This window comes from Sorex fumeus, unplaced genomic scaffold (assembly GCF_029834395.1).
Source record: "Sorex fumeus unplaced genomic scaffold, SorFum_2.1 ptg000002l, whole genome shotgun sequence".
Taxonomy (NCBI): Eukaryota; Metazoa; Chordata; class Mammalia; order Eulipotyphla; family Soricidae; genus Sorex; species Sorex fumeus.
Window position 1 is genome coordinate 14,720,561 of NW_026606059.1, and position 22,337 is coordinate 14,742,897.

Sequence of the window (22,337 nt, forward strand, 5' to 3'; positions counted from 1 at the left end):
TCATCAGAAATAATCCCAAATCTTTTTTTTTTTTTTTTAGCAGACACAGATATTTATGCAAAAAGTTGAGATTCGAGATCTCAACTTGCTTCAGTGCGCTCTTGAGCGATGAAACGCAGCCCCACCTCCTGGACGCGGTTACAGACACCCCCGGACCGCCTCACGGAATGATGGACAGCCGGCCCCGCGTTCAGCGCAGGCGCGGAAGGGCAAACCCCGCCCCGGAACCCGTGCACCGGAAGTCCCGGAGCGGAAGCCGCTCTGGCCGGGAAAGGGCCGTGGCGCCTCAGCCCGGAAGTCCCGGAGCGTCTTTTCCCCCCCGCCTCGGAGGTTCCTCTGAGGCGTTCGGCAGTGGGTGAAAGGTCAAGCCCGGGAGTTGGAAGCGATGGCGCTCGCCGCGCGACTCCGGCGCGTTCTCTGGGTCGGACTTGGCCCGTTCCGCAGAGCCCGGACCCCAGCGGGGGCGGCTGGGAGCCGCGGGGTGTCTCAGGTAACGCCGCCGGCCTGGCCCCCTGCCGACCCGCGCCCCTCAGCACCGGACCCGCGTGAGGACCCGACCGAGGACCCGGCGCGAGCCTCCTTCCTTCCTTCCTTCCTTCCCTCCGCGGGGGCGGGGGTCCGAGCGGGAGCTGATGCCCACCCCTCCTCCAGCCGCGAGCTCCTCCGTCCACCCCCACCCCCGTCTCCTTGTCCCCGGTCGCCGCGGTGACCTGCCGCGACCTCCCGCGCGCCCCCGGGCAGGGCGTCCCCGGGTCGGTTCCCCGGACTTGGAAAACTGGCCGTGAGGCTTCGGACGTTTCCCACACCCCCGGGTTGGAGATCTCTGATGCTGGTGGTGTTTTGTTGTTGTTGTTGTTGTTTGGGGGGTGTGTTCAGTGCGCGGGAGCTTCTCCTGGCCGGGCACTGCGGGGTCTCTCCTGGCGGGATGCCCGGGATTGAACCGGGGTCGACCACGCGCGTGGCAATCGCCTTACCCGCTGCACCCTCGCCCGGCCAGCCGAGGTCTTTGTATTTTTTTAAAAGATCGTTTTTAAATTTATTTCTTTCTCTCTCTTTCCTTTCTTTCTTTCTTTCTTTCTTTCTTTCTTTCTTTCTTTCTTTCTTTCTTTCTTTCTTTCTTCACTCTCTCCCATCCAGCGGAGGTCTTTTTTTAAAGATATTTTTTAATTACATTTTCTCTTTCTCTTTCTTTCTTTCTTTCTTTCTTTCTTTCTTTCTTTCTTTCTTTCTTTCTTTCTTTCTTTCTTTCTTCACTCTCTCCCATCCAGCGGAGGTCTTTTTTTAAAGATATTTTTTAATTACATTTTCTCTTTCTCTCTTTCTTTCTTTCTTTCTTTCTTTCTTTCTTTCTTTCTTTCTTCCCTCCCTTCCTTCCTTCCTTCCTTCCTTCCTTCCTTCCTTCCTTCCTTCCTTCCTTCCTTTCTTCCCATCCAGCGGAGGTCTTTTTATTTTTTTTAAGATTGTTTTTAAATTACATCTCCCTCCCTCTCTCTCTCTCTCTCTCTCTCTCTCTCTCTCTCTCTCTCTCTCTCTCTTTAATTTTTTTAAAGATTGTTTTTAATTTACATTTTCCTCCCCTCTTCTCCCTCTTCTCTCTTCTCTCTTCTCTCTTCTCTCTTCTCTCCTCTCTTCTCTCTCCTCTTCTTTCGCTTTTTGGGTACAATCAGCGATGCTCAGGAGTTACTCCTAGCTTTGCACGCAGGAATCACTCCTGGTGGTGCTCGGGGACCACCTGAGATGCTGGGAATAGAACCGGGGTCGGCCACGTGGTGCAAGGCAACCGCCCTCCCGCTCCAGCCCCATAAATTAGATTTTCTTTCTTGTAGTTTTTTGTTGTGGGGCAGAGCTGGGCACCCAAGTAGAGCTTAGGGGTCGGAGCCACTCGGAGATACTGACACCTTAGTGCAGTGCTGCTCCTGGTTGGGCAAGCGAGTGAGGGTGGGAGAGGTAGCTGCCACCTCGCTGGGTGCCGGGCATACTTTTTAGGGGTGCCGCCCTAAAATAAAGTTTCTTTTCTTTTTTTTTGTTTGGTGTGATAGTGTTTTTAAACTGTGCCTTTTTTAAAAAAAAATGAACTGTGATTTACAAAGTTGTTGGTAGTTGAGTTATAGGCATCTAATATTTTGACACCAGTCCCATCACCTGTGTCAGCTTTCCTCCACCAGTGTATCCAAATGCCCACCAACCCCTGCCCAGCCCCCAACTGTCAACTTGACAGGCACATTCCAAAGTTTCAAGTCACTGCTCAGATCTCATGTTTTCAGTTCTGTTGAGTCTGTGTTTTGGATATACAGCTATACCACTCACCCATGTGGCCAGTATGAAGCCCTGATGCTTGTTCACACATTACTTCCTGTTCTGTTCTTCCCTTGATTTCTTTCCTTCCCTGTCTGTCTCCTCTCTAAACACTGGGGTTAATTTAAGGGTGATCTAGGCATCCCCCTTTACTACAGTGCATTTCCTCATCCAGTATTGTTTATCCCACACTTAAGTGAGATCATCCTGTGTTTGTCTTTCTTTTGGCTTACTTCACTCAACATGATATCTTCCAATAAACCACATTGCAGCAAATTGCGTTGCATCATTCCTTGCAGCTAAATAGTATTCCCTTGTGTGTTTTTACCATGTCTTCATAATCCACTCATCTGTCTTTGAACAACTAGATTGATTTCATATCTTAGCTCTTGTACTCAGTGCAGCAGTGAATAATGATGTGCATATCTCCATTTGAGAGTGTTTTAATATCCTGTGGCTATATGCCCCAAAGTGGAATTGCAGGGTCTTACATAAAATGGTTTCTGAGTTGCTTGTTTTAGCAGCAGAATTTTTTTTTGATGAACTTTTTGTTAAATGAAGGTAATCCTGGTTTACAGCGCACACAGCCTCATACCTCTTAAAATACTAAGCCTATCATCAAAGTGTCAATATCCTGTCAGTATCACACCTAGAGTTCATTGACTTCTTTGCATTCTTGGGTCTGCTTTCTTTATCACTGTAACCTCAAATCTGTGACCGGAAACCAAGAATTAGTTTTGGTTTTGCTTTGTTTCTTTGCATATCAGGTATTTGTCTTTATCTCCAAACTTACATTTTTACTCAGCATAGCCTTTTCTGGTTTCATCCATATTGTTAATGCCCAGATTTTTTCTTTTTTCTATAGCAAAGAAGAATTCATTTATTTATGTATGCCACATCTTCATTATTTATCTTTTGTTAGGTAATAGGATTTTCTGCATGTTTTGGGCTTTTATAAGTAGATGTACTGTGATCTGTAGTGATCTGCAGTGAACCCAGGAGTATACATACTGGATTTTTTGATTTTTGGAATTTTTTTTCTTCAGACATACCCATAGTGGAATTGCTGGAAGAACCTTATTTTAACCCAAGAAAGCATAATTTATTGATTAATTACTTCATGACATTAATTTTTATTGTTTATTGGATGGCATGATCTTGGCACAGTGATTAGTGCTACAGATACCATTAGGAGCAAAAATAAACGTTTCATCCTCATTGGGCTAACAGTTGAATGGAAAAGACAGATATCGGCTAGACGAATGCATAACTAAGTGGGACGATTACAGCTCTGGGAAGATCAATGAAGGAGAAATACATGATGTTGGGAGACTAATTGAAGAGAGCTTAGTGAATTTGTGGGTTCTAAGTCCCTGGTGAGATAGACCATCATGAGAAGGTTACAGAGTTAAGAGACTGACCTGAAAGAACTGTTTTTAAATTTTAGTGTTTTATTTCAAAATACTGTGATTTACAGTATTGTCAATGATAGTTTCATACATAGAGCATTTGAACACCACACCCTCCACCAGGGTGTCCTGTTTCCCTCCAGACCCTCCCCGATTGGTAAGCTTAGTTTTGCAGTACAGTTCTCAGGTTCTATTGCCTTTGACCATTTATTTCCCCCCTATTATGTATTTTTATATTCCTTATATATGAGAGATCATTCTGTGTCTGTCCCTCTCTGGACGGGCTTCATCCTTAGCCGCAGAATTTAAAGGAAAGACATCTGAGATGTCATCCCAGTTCTTCTATTTCTGTTAAACTGTTAAGCTGTTCATGTACTTGGCTTTTTCCTTTCGAAAGGAGTGGGCTGTGCGAGTGCCGTTGGTGCATTTCACATACTTCATTAGAGGCATTTTATTCTTTTAATCTCTAAAACCATGTTTGTTTTAGGGATATGGGTTAACACCTCTTCACATGTAGGTTACCGATAACCACCCCACCATCATAACACAAACAACCATCCATCACAGTCCACTGAACCTCCTGAAATACGAGTTCTGTGCACAGTGTCCAGTTTGTTTTGTCTGTGCTGTTCCTTTGCCTGGTTTGTTTATATCCCACATATCCGTAATACTCTAGGGTTTTCCATTTTTTTACTGGCCAAAAGAGCAAGATTTCATCTGTTCACAGTGATTCAGTAAAATTAAAAAAAAATTTTTTTTCAACTGTTTGTGTGTGTAGAGTATTCCATTGTAGATACCACATCTTAATCTAATTGTGCTGGCACTTGCAGTGTTTCCGTACTCTGGCTTTTCTAAATAGTGGTGTAACAAGCATGTGTCTTTTGAATTAATGCTTTTGTATACTTTGGATCCATAGCTTGGCATGGAATTGGTGGTTCATACGACCTGTTTTTTTTTTTTTATTAGTGAAACACTATGAGGTACAGTTACAGACTTATAAATTTTTGTGCTTGGGTTTCAGTTATACAGTGATCAAGTACCCATCCCTCCACCAGTGCCCATCCTCCACCACCATGGGTCCCAGCATCCCTCCCACCCCCCATGTCCCCCCATCCCACCCTGCCTCTGTGGCAGGGCATTCCCCCTTGTTCTCTCTCTCTTCTTTTGGGTACTGTGTTTTGCAAGAGAGGCATTGAGTGGCAATCATGTTTGGTCTATAGACTACTTTTAGCATGCTTCTCCCACCCTGGGAGGGTCCTCACAGCACCCTTTATTTGGTGCTCTCTTCTCTGAGCTTCCTTTTCACCTAGCACGTGTGGCTGGCCTTCAAGTCATGGAGCAAAATTCCTGGTACTAATCTCAGCCATTCCTGGGTGTTATTCTCCCTTTTTGTTGCTTTATGTTCCCCAGATGAATACAATCTTTCTGTGTCTATCCCGCTCTTCGCTTAACATGATACTTTCCATGTTGTACCACTTGTATGTAAATTTCATAACGTCATCTTTTCTAACAGCTACATAGTACTCCATTGTGTAAATATACCAAAGTTTCTTTAACCAGTCATCTGTTCTCGGGCACTCAGGTTTTTTCCAGATTCTGGCTATTCTAAAGAGTGCTGCAATGAACAAACAATTGCAGATGTCACTTCGACTATACCTTTTTTGCCTCTCTGGGATATATTCCCAGGAGTGCTATAGCTGGGTCAAATGAGAGATCAAATTCTAATTTTTTGAGAGTCGTCCATACTGTTTTCCAAAAGGGTTGGACCAGCCGGCATTCCCACCAGCAGTGAAGGAGGGTTCCTTTCTCGCCACATCCGCGCCAGCATTGGTTGCTTTTGTTCTTGTGGATGTGGGCTTATGACCTCAACATCAGACCAGAATCCATGTTTATTGAAGACAAAGTCGGCAAAACTCTCCATGATATTGAAGCTAATGGTATCTTCAAAGATGTCACGCCACTGGCCGAGCAAGTGAAAACAGAGATAGACAAATGGGACTGTCTTAAACTAAGAAGCTTCTGCACCTCAAAAGAAACAGTGACCAAAATACAAAGACAGCCTACAGAATGGGAAAGGATATTCACCAAATACACATCCGACAAGGGGTTGATATCAAGGATATACAAGGTACGGGTTGAACTCCACAAGGAGAAATCACCCAACCCCATCAAAAAATGGGGCGAGGTAATGAACAGAAACTTTCGCAAAGAAGAAATCCGAATGGCAAAAAGGCACATGAGAAAATGCTCTACATCACTAATCATCAGAGAGATGCAGATCAAAACAACAGTGAGATATCATTTCATACCACAGAGACTGGCCCACATCCACGACCTATTTTTAATTGAAATACACATGTTGACCACCTGTTCTGTTCAGCTTATCACTGGGCAAAGGAAAGAACAGGGGAAGAAGGACAATGAGACAGTCATTTTCCCTTGAATAGCTTATATCCAAATGGGAGAAGTTAAGTGGTGCAGTCACTTAATACAGGAAGATTACCACTGTGAAACAAAACAGCTTCAAGTTTCCAAATTAAAATATGATTGAGGTCAAAATCTCATTTTTGCGTTTGTCTGCCAGTATGGCCCTTGCGGTTGGCCCCCAGGATATTCTAAGGGGGTGACAGGTGAAAATCATGTACTGGGGAGTCACAGCACAAGACTAGGGGTCATCCTGCAGAATAGGGGGGCTAGTGTCCAAAAAAGGTTGAGAAACACTGGTTTAGATAATAGTGATAGCTATGCTACATTTATTGAAGGTTTAAAACTGGACAGTGTGTATAAGTCTGACCTCATTTTAAAGGATCATTATTATAACCACTTTTTAGAAAGGAAAATTGATTAATGTGTTCACAAGTTACACCACCAGGATGATAATAATTTGATAGCAGACAGATTATCTCCAGAACTCAAAGCTGCATGTAACTACCATGCTAAATAGCTAAAAACCAGAAAAGTTTGGTTGAAAGGAGAGAAGGAGGAAAAAAAAGCCTCAGGAGGATTGAGAAAGAAGTATAAGTACCCACTCTAAGCTCTCCAGAGTAGTCATGATTATTTCTTTCTAGGGATGATCAATTTTCAGGGAGTTAATACAACTTCCAGTTATTCATGCGTTTTTCCTAGCATTAGCATTTTTTTTCATAGATATTTTGTTGTATCACTGAAGTTGGAAGTATTTAATTTTTAAGTAACTTTAATTACTTTTTTGTTTGTTTTTTTTGGGGGGGGGGGTCACACGCAGAGATGCTCAAAGATTACACCTGTCTCTGCACCAGGACTTTTTTCCTAGCGGTGCTCAGGGGACCATATGAGATGTTGGGGATCAAACCCAGGTCGACCATGTGCCAGGCAAATGCCTTGCTGTACTATTGCTCTGGCCCCAGTTGAGAGTATTTCATCCTTAGAAGTTTCTCATGTTTAGGGGTTATTTCTGAGTGGCTGATTCAATGTGTGTGTCTGTGTATCTGTGTGTGTGTTTCTTTCACCCTTATTATAAAACACCATCTCTGAACATTTATTTTTCAACAGACTTGTTCTAGAGTTCTAGCTGCCTATGTGGTACATGACGCCACTAGCATCACTTGGCCCCAGCAAAGTCGTATCACCAGCCTAAGCATTGAGGTATCCAACCAGCCACTCAGGGTGGCTTTATGTGCAGGAGTGCTCCCTTGAACACTGCTTGGGGGAACTGGTGGAGGAAAAAAAACAAGGGATCGTAACAGGATAGCCCTCCCTCTATGGTAATTTGGTGAAACAATTTTGTTGAGAAAGTTGGTAAAGTAAATTTGAGCTTTCAATAATTTTAAAGTGATTGCTTTGAGGGTTGAAGAAATTAATGTAAGTTGTTACTTTGAGTAGCAATTTCTTCAAATTTGAACATGGTCATAATTCTTTTTCTAGGTGCTGGGTCACCCTGGTGTTTTTAGAAAAAGTGTTTTCTTCTCAGCCCTGTCTTACTTGGGTTTGGAAGCTTATCAACTTGTTTCTCAGGCTGCTGTGGTTCATGCAGCAGCGAAAGGTAAGCTGAGCCAAACTGGAGTTCTTAGATCAATTTGTTTTCTTCTTATTTTTAAATAGATGACATTTAAGATTGAGTCTATAATTATGTTTATGACATATATAGCAGCTAGAAATCTCGTGAAAAATACTCTATTAATACTTTTTATTATTACTACGTTGGTAATCTATTGTTTAGTTTTACTTATTTTTGGCTTTTTGGGTCACACCTGGCATTGCTCAGGGCTGACTCTTGGTTCTGCACTCAGGAATCACTCCTGGCGGTGCTCAGGAGACCATATGGAATGCTGGGACTCGAACCCCGATTGGCCACATGCAAGGCAAACGCCCTACCCGCTGTACTATCATTCCAGCCCCTCTGTTGTTTATTTTTGTTTCAGATTTTTTGTTTGTTTGTTTGTTTGGGGCCACTTCTGGCTGTGCTCAAGGCCCGTTTCCTGGCTCTGTGCTTAGGGATCACTCCTACAGTTCTTGGGAGGCCGTCTTTGGGTTGGCTGTGTGCTAGGCAACTGCCTTACCCACTGTTCTATCTCCCAGTTCCAGTACAAATTACTTTGCTCTGGCGGCAGTGGCGCAGCTCTTCCTTAAGCAGTCTTTGAGGTCTGGTGGCCTCTCCCTGCATTACTGACTTGGCTCTGTGGGCCTGACCATTTGATGCTTGGCTCAGGGATTTGGTGTTTAAGGCCAACAGTGCTAAGGGCCACCAGGGCTACGCCTAGCACTGCTCAGAGGATCATGCCTTGCCTAGGGTAAAACTCTGCCTCCACATGCAAGGCATGCACTCTGACACCATGGAGCGATTTCTCTGGCCCCCAATACTTTGAAAAAGACTGAGGCGTTGGAGGTGAGGAGGCAACTGATGGAATAAACTCAAGAGACTGTATCAGGCGTACAGAGCCCATTTTACTTTATGGATTTTTTTCATAGAAAAAATTTGTTGAAGAAAAGAAAAAAAATTGTCAAGCCCTCCTTGCACAAAGAGAACTTAATGAAACAACGTGGCTCAGTTTGTACAAATTAATAATGTTTGATGTTATACCATTTTCTACAATATTTAACAGTGATACTGAAGACTGTGTGAAGGGTTTATATACCGCAGATTCCTCAAGAAAATTGCTTTTTTATTTTGTAAAATGTGTTGCCAGAATAGTTTTTAGTTTTTTGATTTTCCATGATATTACTAAATTACTAACTGTAATAGTTTTGTAATTATTTTCACTAAACTTGTATCATTTCTGGGCTTTCTGTAGAGGTGATTTCTTTGTTGTTGTTCATGGGGCTCTGGGTGACTTGTTTGGAGGCACCCTTGGCAGTATTGCGGGTCTGCTCCTGACTCTGTGCTTGGGGACTCTGTGGTAGCAGGGAAACCTCCCGCATGCAGGGCATGCACACAGCCCCATGTGCATCTCTCTCCAGTAGAGAGATTTCTGTATCTAATCCCTTTGCTGGTGTGTACACACCGTACCCAGTTGCTCAAGAGTTACGACTAGCTCTGCACTCAGGAATCACTCCTGGCAGTGCTTGGGGGACCACATAGGATGCTGGGGATTGCACCTGGGTCAGTTGTGTGCAAGGCAAATGCCCTACGCCTGCTGTACTATTGCTCCGGCTCCATGTGCAGGTGTCTTATAACTGTCCTCTGACTTGGGAAAATCTCCTTTATTGTGTTTGTTTTCTTTTTTAGTTGTTGGGATCGAAGAAATCCTTGAACAAGCAGACTACTTATATGAAAGTGGAGAAACAAAAAAACTTTATCAGCTGCTAACCCAGTACACTAAAAGGTGGGTAGAGAGAGAGAGAGTGTATGTGTGTGTGTGTGTGTGTGTGTGTGTGTGTGATTTAACAAGTCAGATAATTATTGATGCTTGAGATATCTATATTTTTTAGGTTTTTTTTTTTTTTTTTTTTTGCTTTTTGGGTCACACCCAGTGATGCACAGGAGTTACTCCTGGTTCATGCATTCAGGAATTACTCCTGGTGGTGCTCGGGGGACCATATGGGATGCTGGGAACCTAGGTCAGCTGCATGCAAGGCAAACGCCCTACCCTCTGTGCTGTTGCTAATGATTGTATTGGTTGTGCTTATCTCTTTATCATTCTAGAAGCCCAGCGATTTAGAGACATCAGAAACATTTCTGTTGGCTTTTTTAAATATTATATTACTAGAAAATTGGTGTATCACTCAAATAATGCAGATATATATACATATATATAGTTCAATAATTTACCTCATTTCCTAAGCTAAAAATATTTAATCATTTTTAGCTATTTTTCTTGAATTCCTCAACCAATTTCTGAGATCTATCTAATCTGGCTTCCTTACTATTGGTAGGCTTTATCAGTTGAATTAGTAAACTATGAGCTAGTTAATTCCATGATCATTGAGTTTTAAATATAAAATAAGTAGTCTGTTTCAAATTTATGTAATGACCAGTTTTTGGTTAAGAAATACGATATAGCAAGTTTAAGAGATAATAAAAAGGAATTTTAAGTTATTTGAAAAATGTTTGTTGCTTTGTTTTTCAGTTATTTAATTTTATTTAAATGTCTACTCTTCAGAGACTTTAAATGACCTTGAAGTATATAGCATGCATCAATGTATGGATGACATTAATGCATAGAACTTAATTTTGAGATCTCATTCATTAGCATATATTTATCAGCCTGTTATATGCTAGGTACTATATTTGAGCCTAGGGATATAATAGTTCAATTTTTTTAGAGTATGACTGTAATTTTTATTTTATGGTACTATCTGGACAAGTGACTTGTTTAAAGCATAGGTTAAGTCTCAAGTTATATAGAAGAGTCAAATACAAACATACATATGTATATACAAAGGGGGGGAAAGCGAAAGATTGATTTTGGGGTCTCACTGTGGTGCTCAGGACCTTTGGGTGCCTGAGATGAACATGGGACTCCAGCTCTTTGATCTATCTCCTGAACCCCACAAAGATGATTTCTAAAGAATTCAGTATTTGATACCATAGGGGAGTTATATTTATAAATAATATTGGCTATCTTGTAGGAAATTTTAGCAAAGAGATGTTTCATATGAAAAAATAATTTTGTGAATAATGGCTTTTGATATGTTTGCTGTATTTCATTGAGCTGAAGAGCACATGTATTCATTAGATATGACAGTTGTAAATTTACATTTGTATAAAACTGAATGATTATCATAGCATTGTTGTTTTATATCAAATTAGTGAAGATGCAGAGTTGCTCTGGCGCTTGGCACGGGTATCACGTGATATGGCTCAGCTTTCTGAAACCTCAGAAGAGGAGAAAAAGCTACTGGTATATGAAGCCCTGGAGTATGCAAAAAGAGCACTAGAAAAAAATGAATTAAGTTTTGCAGCTCATAAGGTGAGGTATTTAAAATAACTAAACTCTTTCCAGGGACTAGTGGTGTATTGCTAGTGGTGCATCAGTAAGTATAACTTACCTAAATTGCTCTTGGAAAGTACGAAGAGATACACGTTTATGGCCTTGTTTCAAACAGTTATAGTTGATACCATCAAATTCATTTTGTGAGTATTAGGGTTTTTCTTATTTTTTATTGTTTTTTGGACTCTCTTGGCAGTTCTCAGGGACTACTTCTGGCTTTGTGCTTAGGGATCACTTTTGGTGGGCTAAGGGAGCCATATGAGGTGCTGGGGATCGAACCCGGTTTGCATTGTGCAAACCTACTGTACTGTCTCTCCACATCAGACTTTATTTTTAAACCAAAATGGCTACTGATTTTGTGGCCAAGCAATAGTACAGCAGGTAGGGCATTTGCCTTGTACACAGTTGACCTGGGTTTCATCCTCGGCATTCCATATGGACCCCGAGCATAGTGCAGAGCTAGGAGTAGCCCTTGAGCATCGGCAGGTATGACCCAAACAGCGAAAACAAACAAAAAGTGCTATTGGTTTTGTTACCTGTGTTTTTATTCCTAGTTGTGAAAACAGAAATATTTTCTTCTTTCATCTCACTTAATATTTTGGTTTTAGATTCTTACAGTAAACTTTCTTATTATCGAATGGTATACCTTTCACTGTAGATTTCTAGAAATGGCCTTTTGCAATCTTTGGGATCATAGATTCCACAGTACGAAAAAAAAGCAGCTCTTGGGACAATAACTCTCGTCTTGTTCTTCTCTGAATCTGTTGAAGTGATTGTGGGCTAGCAAGGAAAAGATGGGTTTTCAGAAACAGAAGTAATTGGCCTTTCTCTATGAATATTTAATGGGATTTTGCGTTAATGTTAAATATCCAAATTGGTGTCATTTGGTGTCATTTGTTAAAACAATGGAAATGTAAAAAAAAAACAGGAATGCTGTTCACTACCTTTATTTTATGAAAGTAAAACTGAACAAAATGGTTGATTATAATGTGGCTAGTTTGCATGTATTGTAATTACATTTTGTTTGGCCCATAGCCTCAAAAATAATCAGATGCTGGGAGCATTCCATTAGAGTCTTAACAATGTTTCCAATGCGTGAAATATATACATAGGTTCTCTGCTTTGCTTCTCCATCACTGACGTGTACATATACACGTCAAATGATAAAAAAAAAATTGGTTTTAGATAGCATGTGGTACCTGGACAACTGAAACCTGGTAAAATTTAAAATTACTATAAAATTACTGGTTTCTGGATTTCTGAACTGATTTCTTTTGGGGGGTTTGGGCCACAGCTGGTGGTACTGGGGTCTTTTCCTGCCACTCCGCCAGAGGGCCGCTCCCTTTGGTGGCTGAGGGACTGTGTGGCACTGGCATCAGCTACATGCAAGCCAGCGCCTTCATCGTAATGTCTGTCTGACGCTCCTGCTGTTTTGTTATTGTTGGGTTCGGGGCTTATTGGGCATTTGGAGTCACCTTTGCCCAATAGGAGCTCTAGCACTGGAATCCAGCAGTGGTGCACGTGACCTGGGCTTTGCAGTGGCTGGTGCCTGGCAGTGGCTGTGGTGCCCAAACGTTTAGGCAGGTTGGCCTGGGGATTGCCTTCTGGGGTACCCAGGAATAGCTGTAGAAGTGAGCTGACCTGTATATAGCAACTAAGAGATTTGATTTTGCCAGCACTGGGCAGCAATTGTGGTGCTAGAGTTAGCTGATCCGCCTTGTGTCTCATGGTCAACATTTCTAGTGTTTGGCAAGTCTGAGTGAATCTGTGCTGCTGTGAGATGTTTGAAATCCCAGGTGCCTGGCGTCCCTGGGGGCTCAGCTACACAGTCACAATTGCTCTGTGCCAAATTTGAGTTGGATGACGGGCCCTCAGTACCATTGCATGAGATTCCAAGAGCCTTAGTGAATCTGAGTCCCCAAGGATAGCTGTGTGTCAGATTCAGTCAGCCTTGGGTGATTTGGACGAAGTCTCAGGAGCCCCAAAGCATCTATTTAAGCACCTGATTGTTCCAGGAATTGAGAAGGCCTGGGTGCCATTTAAGATCTCAGGATCATCAGAGCTAGACAGTTCCCTGGCTTGCCTCTGTGCTGGGTTCCCATGTGTAGGGGGCAGGTTAGTGGACTGTCGGTCCCAGAGCAGACACTTAGGGCTGAATGCTTCTCTGGCATATAAAATTGCTGGATCTGCTTGCTGACGGGCATTCGTAGGCTGAGAGGAGCTGAGTTTGCTTGGTTAATTTACATTTCAGTCTGTGTGAGTCCTAATAAATGAAATGAAGAGTATTTGAGAGAGCAATGGAAAGAGGAAAGAGGTAATGAAGGAACAAATTGGTGTCTTTTTATTCTTGTGGTATTAGACCACATCCAGCAGTGCTCGGGGCTTGGCTTACACTTGTTCACTTCCCATTCTTAGCGATTCACGCTCTACCCTGTTTTAATTTTCGTTCAATCATATCCTTGACTTCCTGGAGGACGGTGTGTTTGTACATTTTGTGTGTTAGTACATTTAAGAAAAAACTGTATTAGAAAAATTTATTATCTTTTTATTGGGCTGAGAATGACTGAGAAGTGATTATTATTGTTATGTTAATATTGAATGGGATATTAAGAGTAATCCTCTTTTTTCCCCCAGTGGTATGCAATCTGCATTAATGATGTTGGAGATTATGAAGGTATCAAGGCTAAAATTGCAAATGCCTACATCATCAAGGAGCATTTTGAGGTACTAATGAATTTTAAAAGTCACCTCTCAATATATTTCTTCTCATTTATCTTTTGTTCTGTAACAAATGACCTATAACTGGCCAAAAGTAGTGACAGTTTATTTCTCAAAGATTTGTAGATTAACTGAGTGCAGTGGTGCTTTTATTCTGTTTAGTATAACTAAGGTTATTTAGTTGTCTGTGTTTACCTAATTTATATAATGACTAATTTAAAAGAACATAGGATACCCAATTTCATTTTCCGGCATCGGTAGCACTGATGTGAATGTATGTGCATGCCTGCATGCACATACTCTCTCTCCCCCCCCCCCCCCCCCTCTCTCTCACACACACACACACACACACACACACACACACACACACTCAACTTAATTGTGCAGATTTTTTTGGTTACATTTTAAGATCTTTGAAATTAAACTGCATTATCGAATCAGTGGTATTTTTAGTAATTTGCTCAGTGGCAATAATCTTGTATTTACTCTTTACTCTGAATAAAGGAAAAATTGCCAAATACTTCAGTGTATATTAATTTATGCTTGAAAGAAGCAGTGAAAGCTATATTTTTTGAAAATCCAGTGTTTAGTATGTTTTCTAATAAGTTAGTAAATTAAAAGTGACAGTATTTAGTTTTTGCATATTAGAAAGATTTATATTGCTTTTACATCAAATTCTGTTATTACATATAAAGTCCTAAGGACGTATCATTACTGAATTGTTTTTGAGCCCAATGACAGGAAAAACTATTACAAAGAAAAATGGATTTGCTTAAGAGTAGCCCATCTCAAAGTATGCCATAAAGAATAAATTCTAATACACCACGCCTTCGTTATACATGATGAATTAACTTTTCTCTCCCATGCATGCACTTGCTCTGTTATTCTTTGTAGAATGAAGAAAAATAGATCCTAATATGTATTCTGTTATTCTGTTACATAGTTTGTCAGGGGAGGTCTCCCAAATAGTGGTCAGGAGGTTCAAGCCTCCTCTAGCCACTTGTGGCCAGCCTGGAGACGGTGCTGCTCTGGCCTGCAGTGCCGGATGCCCAGGGCTGCACCTACCTCGGGACCAGGTGGAAATCAAACCCAGGCCAGGCACATGGGCTTTTGCCCTAACCTCTGTGGTTAACTCCCAGAGACAATATACAGTATTTTGTAGTGACTAGTTTGCTGGTGGCAATTCTTGTTGAGAAAGGTTGTTGATTATAAGTTATGTATACTATGAATACATTTTGCTCTACACCTTCATGAAAAAGGAAAAAAATAAGTCAGTGCTGATTCTTACCTGTATTATTGAAGCAAGCTTTCCGCCAAATCTTATTCAGCCATTGATAACTGTTTCCTCTGTCACTGTGAGTAACACCAATGATTGGAACAGATTGGTACTTATGAAAAGTAAAAGTAGTTGATGGATTATCACTATCATCGTTTGTTATTTGCTTAATTTAACTACCCCTATAAGGTAGGTCTGCTATTTTCTCCATTCTGTATATAAAATTCAGACAGACAAGGTAAGACTAGAGAACTTGTGAGATGGAAAGATAGAAATTGTTGAATTTTGAAGCCTGGTAGATCCATATTAGTACAGATGCTGGTAACTTACTGACATATGAAAATGTATATTGCACATTAAATCAAAAGTGAATATAAGGGGTTCAGAAAAGCACTAACGTAGCACCATCTCAATATTTATTTATTTATTTTGCTTTTTGGGTCACACCTGGCGGTGTCCTTGCTCTGCACTCAGGAGTTACTCCTGGCGGTGCTCAGGGGACCATATGGGATGCTGGGAATCGAACCCGGGTTGGCTGCGTGCAAGGCAAACCTTACCTGCCGTGCTATCTCTCCAGCCCCCCATCTCAATATTTAAAGAGGTTTATTTTTATAATAGGATTAACATTAATCTGAAATTTCCTTAGTGGTTTACAATAGATTAAAAAGAGGAGTTGCTTTAAAGCTGTTCTGTAGTTTATACTTTACAGTAATCCACATAAGACTTTCACTTAATAAATAGAAATTAGGAAGAATTTATGAATATAACTTAGATTGTACATCATTATTAACACATTTAGTGAATTAATATGGTTCCCCTCTTTCTTTGCTAAATACAAATGGAAAGTTGAACGAAGTCTGAATATAGGAAGAGTTTCTAAAATTATGTTTCTTTAGCAAATTAGACTTATTTAATATCTATTTAGAATTTATCAAAAAGAATATTTATTTTTTCATCTCCCTAGAAGAAGCATTGAGGTCTGGAGATTATTGTTTTCAAAATTAGATTGACAGAGTTCGTGTTCTTTCTGATTTTGATAAACTCTACTCTTAGTTTCTGAACCTAATGAAACAGTGACCTTAGTACAAGTATTAACTGTTTGATGAAATGACCAATGATCAGATGTTGGGGGGGCCACAGAGAGTCCAGGAAGTTGGGCCTGGATCTATCCTCAGATCCATCCTCTCAGGGTCCAACTACCACCAAAAAGCCCCTGAGTACCTCTGGGTGTGGCCCCGAACCTCCCCATCCCTCCAAAAACAGGATCAGTAGGGAAACATAGGTATTAATTGAAATAGAGAAGATACTGAAGGTTTCGATTGTTTTTAAATCATGGCTTCTTTAGCAAAAGAGAACATTATTTATTGGTGTTTAGAAGACAAATGTGATTGATGCTCTCATTTCTTGTTAGAAAGCAATTGAACTGAACCCTAAAGATGCTACTTCAATTCACCTTTTGGGTATTTGGTAAGAAAATTTCTTAAATATTTCAGTGGTATTTAGTAAGCTCTTATTTTGTGATAAGTACAAATGTCTTGTTTTGTCATCTATAGAGAAGCAAGATATAAAATAATTCAATATAACATTTGGCAGAGTATTTAGAATTTGTGCATTTATGTTAGAAAACACATTTGATTGTGATCTTGTTAAATATTGTCATTTCATATCATTTAGAAACATATACTAAGATTAAAACTCTTGTTAGATTTGTCAGTTCCCTTTGAGAAAGCTTTCCATTTTTCACGTTGAATGAAACTGGGCTAATTTCTAACTACAGTAATAGAATAATAAAATGCTCTCAGAGGATCTTTTCATTTTCAAAGTATGTCAGATACAATCTGAGTCATCTCAGGAGCAATACAGTCTGAGTTATTTTCATTTTTATCCAACTTTTATCCAACATTACGTTCTTATTTTACTGGTATGAGTATATATTGTGTTTATGCTTTATTATCATTACTAGTACTAATTGTTACTACTTATGGTTAGTCACAAAATGTATCCAAATGGATTCATCAGTATAAGTCAATCTCTAGATAAGTAAGTATGAATCTAGTGTGGTCTTACTAGATGTTAAGAGTAATCTTTTTAGAATGTTCAACAGATTCCTTTTATATCGCTTAAGATGCTTTGTTTGCCTTAAAAAAAAAGGGCACAGTTTTAATATAAACATTTTATTTTCTTATAGGTGTTACACTTTTGCTGAAATGCCTTGGTATCAAAGAAGAATTGCTAAAATGCTGTTTGCAACTCCTCCTAGTTCCACCTATGAGGAGGTAGTGTCTGATGTCCTTTGTTAAGTTAGTAGTGATTTCTTAGCTGCAGTCCACACACCTGGAACTCTGAGCGGTGAGGGACTTGAGCACCATCTTATTTCTCAGGAATCCATGCAGCTCTGTTATCACAAAGGCTTAATACTTATTAGCCATGACTGGTGAGTGGTTTTTGTTTTTGTTTTTTTAGGTGAGTAGATGATAATTCTGACTGAGAGGCAGCTGAAATAGCCCAACAGGCTATAATCTACCTTCTGCTTCTGTTTGGAGCCATATCATATAAAAAGCAATAATATAAAACAAAAGAAACGTATTCAGCATTCTTGAGGTACACGTTTTACATGGTGATCATCTGCCTAGAAAATTAGGCATATGTTTATATTAAGGAATAGTGATTATAACTCTTTTTAAGTGGGTATGAAAAACTAATTCTTTCATATGCTCAAGATCTTTTGCTTTTTCTGTTGAAATAAATTTGAAACGGATTTCTGGTAAAACATTTTAGCTTTTTACAAAATGATCAGAGGAAGAAAATAAGTGATTGAAAAAGTTTTCTCAGTATTTGCATTGTAATAAGGAAGAACTTTTTTTTCCCTGGGAAACCATAGGGTAAACTTTAATTTAAAGAATATTTAGTTACCTCACTAGGACATAATTGGGAAATACTGTTACTGAAAATAGTCATTGTAAGAAAAATATTTAGCTCTGGGTTACAGCAAATTGGCAGTATTTCTAAGAATTCAGTAGTCAGTTAATGCAGTTTTAAAACTGCTTACATGGAACAAAAGAATCAGCAAAGAATTGCTGACTCATAGTAATATTTTATGTGGGAATTTATGTAGTTGAAGACTTAGAAAAATGGTACAGGTTCTGATTATATCTAGTTTTGTGTTTATGAGTTTTGTTGGCAGTGCCAGGGATCAAACCCAGGCTCTCACACATGAGACAAAGCAAGCTCTCTTGCTTAGCCGTATTTACCTTTTATTAGTAATCACTGTTCAGATTTAAGAGGCAAAAGATCAAATGGCTGAGTCGGACATCCTGAACAAGTATTTCTACCATAAGTGGTGCATATACTGTAATCATGTTCTCTGTTTTTTAAGTAGTGTTTATGTTCACTTTAGCTATAAGGTGATCTCTAAACATGTCCAACTTAACTATAAGGGACTCTGATGAAGAATTCAACAATATTTTAAGATGTGTTAATTTACTTTCTGGCTTGTATTTTGAGGACGTGCTTTTTTCATATTTCTGTTTTAATGTTTCATTATGTTTGGACTTTTTCTTTTTTTTCTTAACAGGCCTTAGGCTACTTTCAAAGGGCAGAACAAGGTAACTTAAATTTACATACTGAAATAGATTTTTAAAAGTACAAATGTATTATGTATTATAGAAATTTAAAAAACAAGTAGTAGTTACCCTACATTATAATTATACCACGTTAACTTACACTACATTTTTATACTATGTTCTAAAGTAATTTGTCAAGTTTTTTTCTGTAATTATCACCTGAGTAAGAAATGGGTTATTACTGGATTTAGAACCATGATCCTGGAATAGCTCTTCATTTAATGTAGAATTCAGCCTTTCTTTTTTAGAAGAAAGAAGGCTTCAGCAGTTCAGCTTTCTTATTCAAGATTACAGTGCCAGTTAGAGGCATCAAATGAAAATTCTGGTTTTAAACCAGGTCTGTGTTGGTTTGTTATGTTACTTTTTTTTTTTTTTTTTTTGTGAAGAAGAGCTTGTCATTCTTGCTTTGAAGAAATAGCGTTTAGAACTATCACCAGCACTTTCTAAGTTTATCTTTTTTGTTAGGGCCTGGGGAGCCTTTATGTGTCCTGTGCTCAAGGTTTACTCTGAGCTCTGCTCAGGCACCATTCCTGATGGTGTTGGGGGGCCTATGCACAGGCCCAGACCCGGGCCAGCCACATGCAAGCTAGCACCGTCCAGCTGTATTATTACCTCTCAGGCCCTGTTTATTTTTTTTTTAATATTAATGGCACAAACTGTATAGAAAGGTACATAAGCATACTTTCAAGTAAATGAAAATTGTAAGAAAACAACAGTGCTTATCAAATTTAATATCGTACTTTCATAAACTTCTTGAGGTGTTTTAGAGGAAGGAATTGTCTTTTTTTTAAAAATTTTTTTTAATTGAGCCACCGTGAGCTAGTTACAAAGCTTTCATAACGCATTGTCTTTTACAGGAATCACCCTAATATTGTTGGGACGGGCAGGGTCAGTCCCTCCTTGAGCCACGTGGTGCTTGGGGTGTCTGATGATGCCAGAGACCAAACTCAGGGCCTGCACATGTTCTTTCCTTAGTTGTCTCAGTGACCCGAGCAGGACACTCAGAGTGAACAATGGTGTCTGAAGATTTGCTCTCTCATAGAATGCCATTGATACATTCTCCTGATGGTAGTTTTAATCTGGAATAAAAATACCTCAAAAGTAGGGCTTTAGAGGCTTATGGTGGGGGTGGAGATAAACATGGCCTTGTGTTCTCAGTAATCCAGTCATCCTTCAGGTTTCCCCTCAGTGGTCACTTCCACTAGGTCACCTTTTCTTAATGGCTCATATCTGGTTTCTAAGTTTCTTCCTAAGCTCCTAAGTAAATTTTACTTCTCAGTCATGCCGTTCACAGCTCTACAGTCTAAATGTATTTGTTTACACATCTAAGACTAAATTCAGGGAAGATAGGAACTTTTTGCTCACAGTTTCAATGCTTAGCACAGTGCTTGGCTTCAGAGGCTGAATAGCATGGAGGAAGGGTGAGGGGAGATACTCCCAGGGAGACCTTAAATCCAGCAACATGGTATCTCCCCAGTATGTTAACTAAGGAAATAAAGACTTTTGGGCTCGTGCAGTTACTGATTAATCCTAAATTTTTCATAGACTTTTTATTCACCTTTTTTTACTAAGATGTTTCTTACCTCTCTGTTGAAATCCTGTTATTCAGTTACCAAGTCAGCTCAGGTGTATGTAACCTCTTAGAGGTTTTTTCTTTGGTTTCTAACAGCAATTTAAAGTTTATATACCTCGCAAGCTTTATGTATTACTTTTAGGAGTGCCTATGTTTGTCTTTTCTCATTATAAAGTATGTAAATGTTACATATTCCAAAGATCACAAAACTTACTTTATCAGAACTTAATATACCCCATATTCAGTTAATGTTGATCAAATATACATATGCATATATATGTCATGCTGATTTCTTCATTTACCCAGCGAAAGTATAGTTAATGTATATTTTTATGTTCTAGGCACTAGAGGATACATCAGGACACAAGATAGAAATTAATGACAAATCCCCTAAACAAAAGATTCCTGTTGCTAGGGAACTTATATCCTCCTACAAGCCTTACTTCACATGTACTAAATGAAGAAACCGATTTATAAAATTGTTGTGAAAAAGAGAAATATGTAACAGAGCCTCTCACATAGTAGACATTAAAATGCAATCATGTTATTATGCATAGCCTTTTTTTTAAAGGTATGAACAGCCAAACAACAGAAAACCTAACTCATTTATTGGTCAGCGTGTTCATTTATTGGTCATGCAGGTTATTTAAAAAATGACAGATTAAAACATTCAACCTTTAAAAATAAGAGCAAGAGCAAAACTGTTTCATCTGGAATAAATGAATTTCTTTCTTACAGTGGACCCAAACTTCTACAGCAAAAACTTGCTTCTTTTAGGAAAAACGTATTTGAAATTAAATAACAAAAAGCTTGCTGCTTTCTGGCTAATGAAAGCCAAGGACTACCCCGCACACACAGAGGAGGACAAACAGGTAAAACGTGGCCCAGAGAGTAAGGCAGTTGGGTTTCATGGAGGCACTAGGGAGTGTTAACTAAGAGCTTCTTTCAGAACATAATTTCCAAATGCATATTATTGAATAAAAGTTTTCATTTCACATGTGAACTCATTGTTATTTCCATACAGCAAATGTCTTTTCATGATCAACAGTTTAATATTATTTGCTACAATAAAAACTTTGACAAGTAGATTTGATCAAAAAAGTTTTTTCTAAAACAAAAGGAATTTGAAAGAGTGGGAGGTGTTTTTTCTGATCATTTTAAAGACAGTTGATTCTTTGTGAATGTGTGGTTTGTTTTGGGCCACCCCAGAGGTGTTCTGGGAGTTTACTCCTGGTTCTGCATTCAGGAAATCACTCCCGGTTGGCCTGGAGGACCATACATGGTGCAGGAGCTCCAACCCGTGTGATGTCTTCTGCATTCATGGCAAGCACCCTGCCTGCTCTATTATCCCTCCGGCCCTAAGAAATGTTATTCTTACAGAATGCTTTCATGGTTTGGGGAGACTCTTAGAAGCCACAGTGGACTTGATGAACTTAAATTTTTGTAGCTGACCGCTGCTTTCCTGTTTATTCATATCATGTATTTTTTCCATTTTAGATACAGACAGAAGCTTCTCGGTTGCTTACAGGTTTTGGTGACAAGAATTGAGACTTTACAAAGAAGAAATCACACAGAATATCATATTACCCTTACCTTTGTATCAAATTTATAAAGTTAATATATTAAATGTAATTGTTCTATGATTGTCTTCTCAGTTCTTTAAATGCTGTGACTGTTGACCAGATATAGTACATAAAATTATATGTTTCTTCATCGGTAAAGCAAAGTAATTGCCATACGAATGGCAGAGGTATCCCCATGTCTTAGAGGCAAATATTCTGTGTTTTTAAGGACAGTAGCAACACTGATGGATTCATTTCTAAGGGTTAAGTACATCGAGATGGGAGCGGTCGGGAGGGCTGGCTTTGTGGAACGTGTCCGTTATGGAAGAGCGCATGTCAGGTTGGATTGATGATGGTGGAAGAAGTTCAGGGTTTTAAGGGTTGGTATAAAGTAGTTGAAAGATTTACCTTGGAGGCAACCTGCATAGGGAGAGAACAAAAGTGGAGTGGTTTCCTTCTCTAAAAGTGGGTT

The 22,337-nt window shown here is 39.6% G+C and overlaps 1 protein-coding gene across 1 annotated transcript; it reads left to right on the forward strand.

Moving 5' to 3' along the window:
- Positions 1–335: 335 nt before the first annotated feature.
- On the forward strand, positions 336–21,946 carry RMDN1 (regulator of microtubule dynamics 1). Its single transcript, XM_056108751.1, has 10 exons — positions 336–490; positions 7,608–7,725; positions 9,409–9,505; positions 10,933–11,092; positions 13,748–13,837; positions 16,519–16,574; positions 17,296–17,383; positions 18,682–18,712; positions 21,042–21,175; positions 21,801–21,946. Exons 1-10 carry the CDS (start codon positions 386–388, stop codon positions 21,849–21,851), a joined length of 930 nt encoding a protein of 309 aa, XP_055964726.1. The 5' UTR covers positions 336–385; the 3' UTR covers positions 21,852–21,946.
- Positions 21,947–22,337: the final 391 nt, after the last annotated feature.

Bases quoted from the DNA above. Each gene is read 5' to 3' on its own strand.
- RMDN1 (XM_056108751.1), top strand. From the start codon at position 386: ATGGCGCTCGCCGCGCGACTCCGGCGCGTTCTCTGGGTCGGACTTGGC. The intron at 11,093-13,747 runs GTGAGGTATTTA...TTTTTCCCCCAG, and splicing joins TAAGTTTTGCAGCTCATAAG to TGGTATGCAATCTGCATTAA. The intron at 16,575-17,295 runs GTAAGAAAATTT...ATTTTCTTATAG, and splicing joins ATTCACCTTTTGGGTATTTG to GTGTTACACTTTTGCTGAAA.